General features: G+C 42.8%; 1 protein-coding gene across 1 annotated transcript in view; it reads left to right on the top strand.

The window, feature by feature from the left end:
* The window catches only part of WNT2B (Wnt family member 2B), a 101,220-nt gene extending 99,829 nt beyond the window's left edge, over nucleotides 1-1,391 (top strand). The window contains exon 5 of the mRNA XM_083172789.1: nucleotides 357-1,391. Within this exon, the coding sequence (XP_083028915.1) occupies nucleotides 357-586 (230 nt within the window). The 3' untranslated portion in view covers nucleotides 587-1,391. The remainder of the gene's footprint in view (nucleotides 1-356) is intronic.
* Nucleotides 1,392-15,500: the final 14,109 nt, after the last annotated feature.

Below are 15,500 nucleotides of genomic sequence, written 5' to 3'. Positions count from 1 at the left end.
CTTACACAGCCCAGAGATGGAAGAAACCAACTGGGTGCATGAACAAGTGCATGAACCAACAGCTTAGCTTAAGGCTCCCCTTAATCAACTCATTGCCTACCCTACTTCATAGTTGGCAGAGATTGTTACAGTATTCTGTTTTCTTGTTAAATGCAGATTTCTGTTCCTACATTATGTGTGTAGTTAATACATTAGTAAAGCATCAGTTGTATATATGATGTGTATACTGGTAGGTTTGACCCTGCTTTTTGTTTACAAACTGTGAGCCATGGTGATACAGTTACCACTCATATATTGATTGTGGTTATGGCACAGCTGGGCCTTTTGTAATGCACTGCATTTTGATCTCTTTCCAGGTTCATTGGGCACTGCAGGAAGGATCTGTGAAAAGGGCTCCCGTAAGACAGATAGCTGTGAAGTCATGTGTTGTGGCAGGGGCTATGACACCACCCGAGTCACCCGGACCACCAAATGCGAGTGTAAATTCCACTGGTGTTGTGCAGTGCGCTGTAAAGAATGCGAGGAGACTGTAGATGTACATACATGCAAGGCACCAAAAAGGCCAGAGTGGGTGGACCAGACTTGAATTCAAAAATAGCTTGCACCTCTAACAAGAAGTCACGGGCCCCGCGGGATTCTGGGTGTAAGTGTAGTACATCTGCATGGCTTCTTATTTAAGTAATTCTGCAAGGCACTAAAGACAAGACTACACTTCCCAGGATGTAATGCGGACTTTGACAAAGGCCAGTTAAGAATTAGGCCTTTCTGTATGAGAAGATTGCAATAAAATAAGTGGTTCAAAAATCTGGTCTTCTAATGGTACACATCAGACCGCTGCTTTACAGCTTTCTCCTGCTGTGTGACTTTCTCATTAACGGAGACTGATCCTCATAAAAAAGTGCTTTTGATCAATATGCTATAAGTATACGTAAATATATTGATGTTAAAAGCAAGAGTAACAAATTGTTTACTGCAGATGTCACCAAATGGTTAAATCTTTGGGAACCCCTGTAGTAACAGCCTACGTGACAGTTTCCAACTTTCAGAAACAAGGATACAGTTCACTGGAAGGATGTCACTGCACCTATCATGCACACTTTGTCATTTTTATAGTTCATCCTGCTTGGATGACTGCAATTTAATAAAGTTAGGTGAATATGTTTGTACTGGTAAAGTCAACAAACTTTATGAAGCTGCTTGGAAGGCCGTGGGGATTTTCCAGAAACTTGTACGCAACAGAAATCTCCCATGCCGACTGCACAAAAAAAAAGACTTTGGAAAAGAGGACTTTGGATGTGACTGTGACACCACCAATTTGTAAACATGCTTGTATGATGTGTATACTGCTTTAATATTTTTTTAAATCTATATAAACTTATATTGCAAAACTATTTTATTGTACTCTTTGCCCATTAAGAACAGTACATATGGTATTTATTAATTTGCATTAATTCAGATTAACAGAATATGTGGGGTAAAGCATACTCTGGTGTAAGTGATATGGGTAGTAGGGGGTAAATTTATTAAGATGGGAGTTGTAATGAAGATGGAATGTTGCCCATAGCAACCAATCAGATTCTACTTATTTAGCATCTTCTAGAAGATAATAGATAGAATCCGACTGGTTGCTATGGGCAACATCACAACTTCAACAGAACTCATGTCTTAGTAAATTTAGCCCTGGAAGTCTATCCTGTATAATAAAAGGCTGATGCTCCTCCTCTCCTCTATGGGAGGAATTCAGTTGTTTTGCATGGCCATGGCCATTAGGGGGCACCTGACGGTGCAATTCACAGAAGCAAGCATTGACATACAGGTTGAGTACACACTGCAGTGGAGACATCAGGAGGCATATTGTCTGCACCCAGCAGCGAATTTGCACATACTGTAACAGTGCTGCTTTACATTTTTGAGGTTGATGTACAAGCAACTAATATTTAGTTTTACATGAGTTTATACCTATGCTAACATCATTTGTGTATTATGTAGACATCATGCTGTTGTACTGTGTATTCTTTATCAATTTACCACAAACTCAGTAAACACTCCTATACCATTATAATGCTCAGGTGAGGACAGATTGATTGGCAGGTACTTAATTACCATTGGGCAAAATACATATCTGTATTTATTTGTAAAAAACACAATACAATGTTCAACCACGTAAACTGTACAGAAACTGCCATTTTTAATTTAATACCATTTAAAAAAGTATTTTAAATAAATATTTAAATATTTTATTTTTGAGAGGTATACCTAGAGGTTGTTTTGCACCCCACTTCTCACAACCCTGTGTCCATAGGCCACCCATTATAATTTACTTACCACCCCCATTGAAAATACCCCCCCCCCCCTTTACAGATTGTCAACCCCCACATCTCCAGTGTCACTGGGCCCCAGTTAAGTAATGCTGACATGTCAACATTTTGCAGGTGTTGACATTTATGATGTCAATATTTTGACCATAGCAAATTGAATCCTTCTGTCAGCATTGTGGAAAGCTGGGATAGTCCAGTTTTTCAAGGAACATCCAGCTGTCCTAACCCCGGGCTGTAGTGTTCCGTGGTGGGTGGTGGGGGGGGGGGGCAGTTGGGAGACCCTCTCTCACTTTCTGCACTGCTTATCTGATCAGCAAGGAATAGCTACTGTGTGCATGCATGCCGAGTTTATTCAGTAGAAGAGACGGGGTCAAATACAGCAGGCCGCAGAGCACTGAGTATTTATCACTATAAAATGATTAGAATGAGCTTTTTTTATAATGCCCAATAGCATGTCTGACACCACCAAGTTTTGTTCCATTAAAACACCTCATGGGAAACCAGAAGTATTCTCATATGGCTTGGATTCTGCCTATTGTGTCTTTTTATTACAAATTCAGCAAATTACAAGATGAACTAGCACCTGCAAAAGGACTAGGTTCAAGAAAACTAAAGAGAATTGCTTCACAAATGGACTGGGCGTTCTCATGCTAATGGAGCCATGACGGACATGCGGGGGGCGGGTAGCTGACATCACCAAATGTCAGCTGCCCGCCCACTTCCCCCCGATTGTACATGCATATGTAAGGCTGCTCAGAGCAACCTTACATATATGCGTGCACCTTCCACATCTTTCGATGGTTGCCGACCATCGAAAGATGTGGGAGGGTCCCAGTGGCATGCAAATTAATGTTTATGTAAAGCATCCATTCGCAGCCAGTGTGAATGTACGCGCCTTGGGAATGGTGGGCCCGCGTACCACCATTCACAAGACGGGATCTGGGTCAATCTCAAGGATGCAAATTTGCATCTGATCGAATGAAACAGAATACCCCCTTGCATACATTTGCCATTTCAAAATTTTGATAGCAAAAAAAGATGCTGCTCAGTTGGATCGACAAAGTCCAGCTTCTGCCACAGAGTATGACCAGTAGGGGGGGGCATTATTTATTTATTTATTTACAGTTTCTTATACAGCGCAGCAGATTCCGGTGAACTTTACAATTGTAAACAGAGATAAACAAAGAGGGTAACAACAGGCAGACATGGAGGTAAGAGGGCCCTGCTGCAAGCTTACAATCTATAGGGGAACCTTATGTACTGCAATTAGCACAGTGACCAGTGCACAATGTCATAATCAGGCTACTGTAGGTCTTCTTTCCTCCACTGGGACCATGGGTGGCTGCTCTATGATTGCCCCGTGACAAATTGCAGTCAGAAGTAACGTGTTGTTCACATGCGATAGTCATTTGAAGTAAAGGGTTTCGAAGATGCTACAAATTCAAAATGACATGAAATGGTCTCTAAATTGTTTCCCTATACTCCCTGTTCTCTAAATGTGACCCTGAGCGACTTCTTCTTGTTTCCAAATTTGAAAACCTGGCTCGGTGGGAAAAAATTCTTGTCCAATGAGGAAGTCAATGAGTATTTTGCAGGCTTTGAGGTCGCTTACTGTTCCAATGGTAGTAAAAAATAGGAAACATGTTTTTTTTTTTTACCACACTTTGAATTACATAAGTTACCCTCATAAATTCATATACCTATGGTAGGGGTATAGCATTTAAAGTTTACCAGGACAGGGACTGATCTTCCTAACTAACATTGTGTCTGTAAAACACTGTAAGTGCACTATGGGGGCAGGGTATGCAATTACGTACCTGATCTTTCAACTGTGGATAAATCAAGATTGAGTAGGAAAGTCTTGGGGGTTTTTTGGCTACTAAAAAAGGAACTTAACTGAATACCTCCCTATGTTGGTACTTTACAAGTAAAGGCTTATAATAATAATAATAATAATAATAATAATAACAACAACAACCCCTGTTTTCCTACTTGAGTTCTTGTACATGCCCAGAAAAGAAATTTTTAAGCTCAGTCTCACCCACATAAATCTAAAATCATTCAAAATGGTCAGAATTGGATGATCAGATTTCTGTCTCTTGGGTCATCTTGTGCTGTTTTCAGTTCTTTCTGTGCCACAATTATAGTGATAATTGTATGCAGTAATTGAAGATAATTGTATTGTAAGCTGAGATCATTGGTCATGAGTGCAGCCTAATGTATTACATATCTCTCACAGAGATGCCAAAATATATTTTATTTACATAAGTAATACCATAGCAGAAACAAATCAACATTTTTTTTTTCAATATAATGAAATAACTACCTACATTCATATGGGATGCTCAATCCCGACGGTTGAAATACCGAAGCCGGAATCCCGACCAATGCAATGCCGGCACTTTGTCCCTCTATGGGTGTCCACAACACCCATAGAGGGAGAAAAAAATAGTGTGCCAAGCGTAGTGAGGCACCGGGCCCACTGCATGGCGTGCGCAGCGAGCCCGCAAGGGGGGCAATCCATGGCCCCACCTTGTCGGCATTGCGGCGGTCGGGATTCCAGCGTCTGTATTTCGACTGTCGGGAATCCGACCGCTGGGATTTCATACTGATCCCATTCATATATACCAATAAAACCATAAGGAGGACAACAATGCACCTATTTGACATTCTACCATACATACTGTTCAAGACCATTTAAGTTTCCTAAATAATTAGGAGTACTGTACATGGCACTACAGTAACTGTTGATACTAAATCCACCAGGTTTAGGTACTATCCCATTGGCTGTTTTCTGACCTCTTAACAGAGAACATTATGAATTTAAATTTTGAAATCCACATCAGGAACTTGTCAGAATATTTTGACCAAGTGATCCTAAGCATCAGAACTGACCCCAATGTGGACATACCTGTACATTGTCTCTTTGAATAAAATGCATTACTATTTTCTACCACTTATTAATGGGTGTCTGTGAGCATCCTTATTTAGAATTATCCTGTAATCATTGTGACCCCACATAATGTGCTACATAAATCATTTTTGTGTTGACAACAGTGTTTCTGAAGCTTAAGAACTGTGGTTGCAGGCTTGATTGCAGAAGAAAGCATGAACTTAAACCATCATGCACGCTAAAGACTACCAATCCACAGTAACCCATAAGAATTTAGAGTTCCCATTCATTGAAACGGTGGCAACAAGCAATAGACCAGCTCAGCTTTCCCATACAGTTTAAATGTTTGTCTGAAGTGTGATGAAATACTAACCCAATCAGCATGCAATGAGTCTGCAATTTTGTTTTTGATGAGGTGTCCTCCACATTGGCATGAAGTCCGAGATGTGAATTAAAGATGGACAGTTGGTCTCGCTTTGAAACCATCTAAACCATCAGTCAACCCATGCTATCTACTCTCCATTCCAGACAGGATTCAAGATATATCATAGGCCTGAAGCAGTTCTGGTGCATACTTTCTGATGGTAAAAGACAAAGGCAGTTGGTCAATCTTATTACTCTTGGATCACTCTGCATCATTCATACCATTGACCATAAGATTCTAACTTAGCATCTGAAACATCTCTGTGAAAATGATTTCTCTCTGATAGTTAAAAGAAAAGGTATACTCATTGGCACCAGTGTCAGTGCAATGTGTTGTTTTACATGGTTCTATTCTATCCCTAGCATGTATACTTCAATTTGAAGTATACATGCTATCATTGACTTAATCAGATGTCATGCCCTGACCACTGCTATGCAGATGATAGTCAACTGTATTTGTCCTTTGCTCCAGGAATGATGAGCTCCAAAAGACCTTCCTAAACTCAAACATGTGATAGTATCCTGATGCCTGGACGATCCCAATCCACTAAAAAGTACAATACCTGGGCCTCTCGGAACAAAAATAATATATTGCAATAAATAATAATTGCAGCTGATGTAAAATGCCTCAGTCATACTAGTGATAGTAACTACCCAGCTCCATTCCAGCGACATAGAACAAAATGGCAAAGCTGGCTTTCAAAGCCTTTCATATCTAGGTCCAAGGTACTTGAAAGGGGTGTGGATCAACAGTCATTAGGTCGACACCGTTGTGTCGACAGGTGGCAAGGTCGACAGGGTTCTAGGTCGACATGGGTGAAGGTCAACAGGTGTCTAGGTCGATATGGGACAAGGTCAACATGGGTTAAGATCAACACATGTGTTAGGTCAACATGGGTTAGGTCGACAGGTCGTTAGGTCGACATGGGTTTTTTCACAGTTTTTTGACCCGAATGTTGACATGGACACAGTTGGAAGTGAACTGCAGCATCAGGCTTCGGGCACACTATTTTTTTCTCACATCAAGCCCTAGTGGATGGTAGGGCATGAAATGTCGGGTCAAAAAACAGTGAAAAAAACCATGTCGACCTAACAACCTGTTGACCTAACCTATGTCGACCGAACGCATGTGTCGACATAAATCCATGTCGGCATTGCCCCATGTCGACCTAGAACCCTGTTGACCTTGCCACCTGTCGACCTTATGACTGTCAACCTAAGTGCTGTCGACAATAAGACCATATCCACTTGAAAGAGATTCTAATTTATTATACTCCAATTTACTTACTTTGAACTGCATATGATGGACTGGAACCAGCCATACTTTATTTCAAGCTTTTCACTCCTACTCTGCAGTTTGAGAGGTCCCCACTCGTAACCATTGAAAACATACTAAAGATATACTTGTTTATGCAGCCATTTCATTACAAATCCTTTATTTACTAAAACATAATAATAGTAATAATAATAATAATATATTTTTAAAATGCAAATATAAAATACTTTGGAGTAAAATTTACTAAGAGTTCTATTGAAGATGGGATTGCCCATAGCAACCGATACGATTCCATTATCTTCTAGAAGGTGCTTGTAGAATCTGATTGGTTGCTATGGGCAACATCCCATCTTCAATAGAACTCCCATCTTAGTAAATATATCCCTTTGATTCCTATTGAAATAAATGTCCAAAAATAATAACATTATTATTGTAATTATTATAGCTATAGTAGTAGCAGCAGTAGTAGTAGAACTTGAAGTAATAATAATGCACACATGTGTTTCTCCAACACATACCAATGGTACCAATCATTTATATACAAGAGTATACATTCCTCCAGGACATATACATTAAAGGGTAGACTGTTTCTTGTTGGCTCTGTATGGGGTCAATACAAGTAATCCCAAGTTCCTCATAGTGCAGGTAACTATGGCTGTATACTGCACTTATGTTGCCATTGGAGGAGGCAACTGGTGCAACAGTAACTTCTTTTCTTCTTGGATATTTGGATTGCCCTCTATGTGTCATATGTCTCTATGTGTACAGCATCAAAATAGGCTCTTCTTCGTTTATGGGATGAGACGTTGGCTAAGCTAATATCCCATTCACACCAGTTTTTTTTCCTGGTTTGGCCCCAGGAACAACCTGAGTGTAGTGCTGTTATGAATGGTTCCTGGGCCAAAATTCTGGGAGCCTTGCCCCGGCTGTTAGCTACCAGGGTTGTCCCTGGGATCTTCCCTGAGTATGGTGTGATGCGAACGGGTAACCCAGGTCGAGCGACTAGGGTTCCATGTAAAGTATGGAGGAGGCAGCACTGTCAGCTCCAAGCGCTGCCTCCTCCCCCGCCCCTCGACAATAAGCCATTGCCCTGCCCCCATGTAACGTCACCGACCCGGTAATAAGCTGGGTCAGCATCAGAGCTTGGAGACCGCAAATGCCATGTCGTTTCCTATTGGTCCGTGCAGTGAAACCCCTCCTAGCCTTTAGAGGCAGCACTGGAGATTTTGGGAATAACATAGCCATATGGTCAAGGCCATTTAGGCATTTAGTTAAACTGTTTTATTATTTGGTAACAAATATTTCAAAAATACTGTAACAAAGAACTGTGAATGGTAAAAGTTGTATTGTTAAAAAGATAATACTATAAGGGGTAAATGTACTAACCCTTCCAAAAATAAAAAGTGGGGATGTTGCCAGTAGCAACCAATCAGATTCTAGCTATGATTTTTCTATTGCATCCTAGAAAATGATAGCCAAAATCTGATTTGTTTCTATGGGCAACATCCCAATTCCTCCTTCAGGCATCAGTAAATTTACCCCTAAGGGCCAGATGTACTAAGCTCGAAAAGTGATAAAAAGGAGAGTGATAATCCACCGGCCAATCAGCTCGTAACTGTCATGTCACAGGCTGTGTTTGAAAAATAACAGGTAGGAGCTGATTGGTTGGAGGTTTATCACTCTCCATTTTATCACTTTTCAGGCTTAGTACATCTCGCACTAGTCTGCAAACCCACTACTGGACAGACCACCCTGGCACAGGATCTCAGTAGCAATAATCGGTAGTTACATTGGCATAAAGCACTTCTGCAATCTCCCAGATTCCTATGAGATACATTAAAAAAATGGATTATTAGAGCATTTTAACTTCTTTGGATGTATTACACAGCAAAACCAAGCTACAGTATGCATCTTGCTCCAATGCACACCCACCAATTCCACAGATACAGTACTGCAAGTCTATCTGCCTCTGGTGGGACAGATTTATTGGGTTGTTCAAACTAATATTTGTGTAACCTGGGGGAGACCTTGGTGTGGGAGGATGTTTTAGAAGAGGACCACAAGCCTATTAATTCTAAACATGAGGGAACACAGGTCTCCAGCCAAGGGATGTTAACTGTTCGACTGCCAGCGCAATATAGCTGCGGGTTTAATGGATGTAAGGGAACAAACTATAAAGTTAGTGAATTAGAATGGAAACAGGATTAAAGTCAAATTTGGAACTGAAAAGAGGTTTGAATCAAATAACATCAAGTATTTGGATTTGATTTATTGTACATAAATACTATGGTGTTTATTTACTAAGTGTCGGGCTGTAAAACACTAAGCTTCCAATCATGTGTGTGCCAGAAATTGCTATACTTTTTGGGGGGACATAAACAGTAACTTAACCCATGCGTGGGAAAGTAAAAGGAGTACATCATAATTTGAATATGGATACTGAAGCAGAGCCATCTTCCTGGAAACGGGGAATAATCGTGGGAGGCCAAGTCACCTTATTTGTTGCCCTGCCCAGAGTAGTAGCTCCAGGATTCTGCTCCTGCCTACCACACAACATACATTTGCTGGTTCACAGATGAGTATCCGTTGTTTTGGGGTCTGGGCTCAGGCTCAGTGGGGAGAGAAGGGTTATTCTGTTCCCAATCTGCCCCTGGCAATAGACATGACTGAGGTTTTTCTACTTTACAGTGCTTAGCCTAATAATGATACATGCAGACACACATGGGACCTTATTCTGGCCCACACGCAAAGCTACGAATTTCGCAGTTTTGCGCGTGGAAGAAACGTTGCCCGCACGGACGCCAATCGCTGAGTTTCCCCCGCATTGGCTGCAAATGGATGTTTAGCATAAATGGTCGCTGACCATCGAATAATTTGGAAGGTGCACGCAAATCTAAGACACATACGCATGCACAGACGCAAACCATTGCTCCCGTGCAAACACGCGGGGGATCGATGTAACTAGAATAAGGCCCATAGAGCCAAGCACACACATACAGAAGATTAATGTAACGAGCACCTATAGTAAAATCCACTGTGCACCATTTTTACCAAATGGGCTCATGATTACAGTTATAGGGAACTTTAGGACCCAGCTACAGTAAATGTTATGTTACAAATCAGTAAGAGTCCCAGTCCAATAGTTCTATGGAAATAAGCCAGTTGTATGTTCACTCACTGTTCTCTAGCAATCCTGGAATGCATCCACACAGGTGAAGAAAATGATGACTAATACTTGGAATGCTCCAAATAAAAAAAACATGTGGATATTTTGTTCTTGTAGTGGAAAATTATAATATGCAATCACAATTAGGAGGAAATGTCAGACTTTGGACATTACAGCTCCGGGCTCCCCCACCATTACATCTCCCCCACCATTACAGCTCCCCCACCAAGTCTAATGGTAACCCGAGTTAATCAGTTTAGAATGTGCTACTGCTTAACAATTCAGAACACTACAATTCGCTGTTCGTAAAGCCCATACACACTGAACAAGAAAGTAAAAGATATATTTTACTTTCTCTCCATAACGTTAATGATGCACCATCCCGCATGTCATTAATGAAACCCTCCCTTGTCTGTTCAGTACAGATGAAGGAATACATTGTTAACAAGAGCCTGGTGCATGTAGTCCTTTTCCCAATGTGGACGTACTGCGTGTCAACTTTTGTCAATGTTGACCTAGTGACTGTCTACCTAAAGCAGAAAATGTATTCTAGTTAAATAAAATGGCTGGGGCAGCTTGAATCCGAATACTGGGCCTGATTCAGATCTGTTAGAAAGGCTGCAATTTTTGCGAATGGACAAAACCATGCGGCAGTGCAGGTGGGGCAGATGTAAAATGTGCAGAGAGTTACATTTGGGTGAGCCATTATGTTTCTGTGCAGGGTAAATACTGGCTGCTTTATTGTTACACTGCAATTTAGATTTTAGTTTGAACACACCCTACCAAAATCTAACTCTCTCTGCACCTGTTACATCAGCCCCACCTGCAGTGCTGCATGGTGCTGTCCATTTAAAAAATTGCAGCCTTGCTAACAGGTCTGAATTAGGAGGAGCACCTCACCCTCATTCACATACAAGCAGGGCTGTCTTAACAGTAGTGTGGGTCCCTGGGCAAAGCAATGCACTGGGGTCCTTACCCATTCTCCCCTCCTAGGGGTGGGGGGTGGTATCAGCAGCAGCGTTGATGTCCCACGGGTGGCAGGGGGTGCTCTATCTTCTACTCAACATGTAGGACCTGGAGCAGTAACTTCTGCTAATTACTCCTTTACTGCACAGGTGGTGGGAGTGTGAACACTAATGTGTGGAAGGGGGCACTGAGCTGAATGAAGGGTCCCTTTTAAATGACTTCCAGGGAGGTAGGGGGTGTTTTATACGCAGGAGAAGTTTGGATAATGGAGTGGGCTTAATATTCGTAATTTTCCGGCAGCTTGTTTGACTGCAGATATCGCCATTATCTGGAAATAGATTTCTTAGCCTTCAATAGTATAAAAACCTAGAGTCCCAACTTTTAGGAGGTGCTGGGGACTTGGGGATCAGAGATCAGGAGCTAGAGCAATCCATTGACAAAAATATAAAACTGTACACCAGATGTTTGGAGCTGGAGCAGGGGCCGGCTGCTGGAAGGCTGATATCTCTGGTTCTGGGCATGATAGGGACAACCCGCTAGTGTCGTCAGAAAGGGGAGAGTCGCAGCTTTTGTAATATAGGGGGAAATTTACTAAGAATATGAATACAAATAATTGTATTTGTATTCTTGCTACGAATGAATACTACTGCATACCTCGTATGCAAAGTCGTGTTCCGGAGGGGGATTTACAAAGCAGTCATATACGACTGCTTTGTAACCCTCCGATGTTGTATTAATTCATATTAGCTGGCCATATATACGGCCGCTAATACGAATTCCTACAGGCAGTCTGCACGGATCAGTCAGATCCATGCAGGCTGCAAGGTGTAAAAAAAAATAGAAATAAAAATAAATAAATAAAAAAACGGCGTGGGGTCCCCCTCCCCCACAGCCATAACCAGCACCAGGCTGAAGGAGCCGGGCCAATAATTAAAACTCAGGGAACCCGGCAAATAGCGGTTCCCCGACATTTAACAACCAGCCCCAGGCTCCAGGTCCGGGGCTGGTTCCAAAAATACGGAGGACAAAATGAGTAGGGGTCCCCCGTATTTTAAGAACCAGCCCCAGGCAAAACCAGCCAGCAGGGTAATGCCATAGCCGGGGGACACTTATTATATAAGGTCCCGCAGCCAAAGCATTAACCCTACCGACCAGTCAGCCTGGCCAAGGGTCCTGGGGGAGTGGGGACCCCCCCAATAAAGGGGTCCCCCCCTCCAGAACTTACCTGACCAGGCTGAAGCCTGGTGCTGTCCCCGGTGGCCCTGTGAGGTGGCCATCGGGCTGATAAAATGGTGTAAAAAAAAGATTAAAAACTATTGTCTTATACCGTGGAACTATGAGTCCCAGCAAGCCTCCCCCGCATGCTGGGACTTGGAGAACCACAAGTCCCAGCATGCGGGGCATTAAAGGGCCCGCTGGGTCTTGTAGTTCTACAGTACAAGAAATAGTTAAATAAACACACTGACACCCCAGAAAAATAAAAGTTTAATACATACATTACACAAACACACTGATACTTACCTATCTTGAGCCCGTCGGTAGGTCCCTAGGTCCGGTCCGGTGGCTTGGTTCCGAGGCTAGGCGGCCCATAGAAATCCTTCTGAGTAGAGGCGGGGAAATATGAATATCTCTGCGTCTCAGTCTCCAGTGTCCGAGCGGAGTGGGTACCACTGCAGCCGGGAGCAGCGCGACTTGAACAGAAGATGCCGGGATGGTCGCCAAAGGACCAGGTGACTAGGATTTCCTTCCACAGGTACCCCTTTGGATTACAACGGATCCTGGACCCCGGACTCTTCAGCCCTGGAGCCCCGGACCCGGACCAGCCCCGGAACCAAGACACCGGACCGGACCCAGGGACCTACTGACGGGCTCAAGATAGGTAAGTATCAGTGTGTTTGTGTAATGTATGTATAAAACTTTTATTTTTCTGGGGTGTCAGTGTGTTTATTTATCTATTTCTTGTACTGTGGAATTACAAGACCCAGCGGGCCCTTTAATGCCCCGCATGCTGGGACTTGTGGTTCTCCAAGTCCCAGCATGCGGGGGAGGCTTGCTGGGACTCATAGTTCCACGGTATAAGACAATAGTTTTTAATCTTTTTTTTTACACCATTTTATCAGCCCGGTGGCCACCGCACAGGGCCACCGGGGACAGCACCAGGCTTCAGCCTGGTCAGGTAAGTTCTGGAGGGGGGGACCCCTTTATTGGGGGTCCCCACTCCCCCAGGACCCCTGGCCAGGCTGACTGGTCGGTAGGGTTAATGCTTTGGCCGCGGGACCTTATATAATAAGTGTCCCCCGGCTGTGGCATTACCCTGCTGGCTGGTTGTGCCTGGGGCTGGTTCTTAAAATACGGGGGACCCCTACTCTTTTTGTCCCCCGTATTTTGGGAACCAGCCCCGGACCTGGAGCCTGGGGCTGGTTGTTAAAAGTTGGGGAACCTCTATTTGCCGGGTTCCCTGATTTTTAATTACCGGCCCGGCTCTTTCAGCCTGGTGCTGGTTACGGCTGTGACCCCACGCCGTTTTTTTTTTTTTCATTTATTTATTTATTTTTATATTTTTTTTACAGTAAAACCTGCATGGATCTGACTGATCCGTGCAGGCTAAAGCCAAATACATCAGGAAAATAAAGTGTATTTTCCTGCCGTATATTCGTGGCAGTTTTACACTAATTAGCAGCCGTATTGAAAATCAGGAATTAGTAAAATCAGGAATTAGTAAAATCAGGAACCACCATTCTTTTGAATGGTGAATCCGGTCGTATTCTATCGATGGTGTAGACATTCGTATTTGTAAATACAAATACAATGTCCCGTCAATATGAATACGAATATTTGTAATTTTGGCATAGTAAATTCCAAAAATTCGAATACACCGAAAAAAATCCTATTTTCGTAGGAAAATACGATTTTTTTTACTAAATCATCTTAGAAAATGTCCCCCATACTCTCAGAAAAACTCTAAGTCAGAGAGAAACTGAGAAATATGACTGGGAAGTGCAATTAACAGGTTGGATGTGGACTGCTGCTTTGAAGTTGGATATATCCAGTTCCCCAGGGCCGATTTTCAAAATTCTGGTATCCCTGGAAAAAGGGGATCCTCAGCTATCAGCATAGGACCCTTGTATACCTGGGGCCCCTGGGCAAGTGCCCATTAAGCCCATACGAAAAGACTGCCCTGCATACAAGTGCCACGGATACCATTTCGCAGAATCATTCATTAAAGGAAGTACTATGTACCAGTACATGAAGAAAACTTATTAATATGTTTAGCTGTAGGGGCAAATGAAGTCTTGTAAGGGGGGAGGGGGTCTGTATATGTATGATTTAAGGGTGCAGAGCAAAAATAATACAATTAAAATAATACACACGGACCAGGATGACATCAAAAGAAAGCAGTGGCAATGCAAGATGGTTTCTGAGGTTATACAATGTGACATTTAATAGGATGCATTTTTTTTAAGCAATCAACAATTTAATGGACTGCAAATTGTGGCATGAAAAATGCGATGTGATGAAATAAAGTGTCAATGTTAGTCCTGAAAATGTGCAAAGTAATGCATATGTGTGATTTGTTAGACATATTAATGTGCAGTTTTGAATAATTTTTTTTTAAATGGTGTGGGGTCCCCCCTGAGATAACCACCCCCGGGCTCAAAGAACTGATGCTGGTTTTAGAAATTCATGGGACAAAAAACATAGGGGATCTCCAGGATTTATAAAATCAGCACCAGGCTCAAAGACCGGTCCTGGTTCCCAAAATACATGGGACAAAACTAGTAGAGGTCCCCTATATTTTGGCAACCAGCACCGGGCCCAAACAGCCAACAGGGTCATGCCACAGCCGGGGAAATCTTTTTATGCAAGTTCCCCCGGCCAAAGCATTCATACCCGTGGCTGGTGAGTCCAAGCAGGGACCCTGGAGGACCCAATTAAAGGGGTCCTCTCCCTCCAGAGTTAACCCTACCCAGGCTGTCCCCGGTGCCTCTGGAGCGGTGGGCACTGGGTTGATAATGGTTAATAATAGATTAAACTATTGTGTAATGATGTGGAACTACAAATCTCAGCAAGCCTGCACCGCATGCAGGGACTTGGAGAATCATAAGTCCCAGCAAGTGGGGCATTAAAAGGCCTGCTGGATATTGTAGTTCCACAACATGGCAAATAGTGAAATTAAACACAAACACACATATGACCAGTATAACTTTATTACACACTACATTTATTCACACAGGGCGGGATGTTGTAACATCCGCAGTCCATTATCACGCCCCTTCGCCGGTCACCACATTTTTAATAACGGCATATGCTGTAACATATGTGGTTATTAACGCAAGGGACAGCTCTTGCGATAAGAGCTGTCCCTTGTGATGCGGTGCCGGCACTGGACTTCCAGATCTGTGACCCGGGAGTCCACCTGCGCATGCGCAGAGTGACGCAACGGCCGAGGGGCATGCT

Source organism: Crinia signifera, chromosome 2 (genome assembly GCF_055691185.1).
Source record: "Crinia signifera chromosome 2, ASM5569118v1, whole genome shotgun sequence".
Classification (NCBI taxonomy): domain Eukaryota; kingdom Metazoa; phylum Chordata; class Amphibia; order Anura; family Myobatrachidae; genus Crinia; species Crinia signifera.
This window is presented reverse-complemented; position numbering and strand designations above follow the sequence as displayed.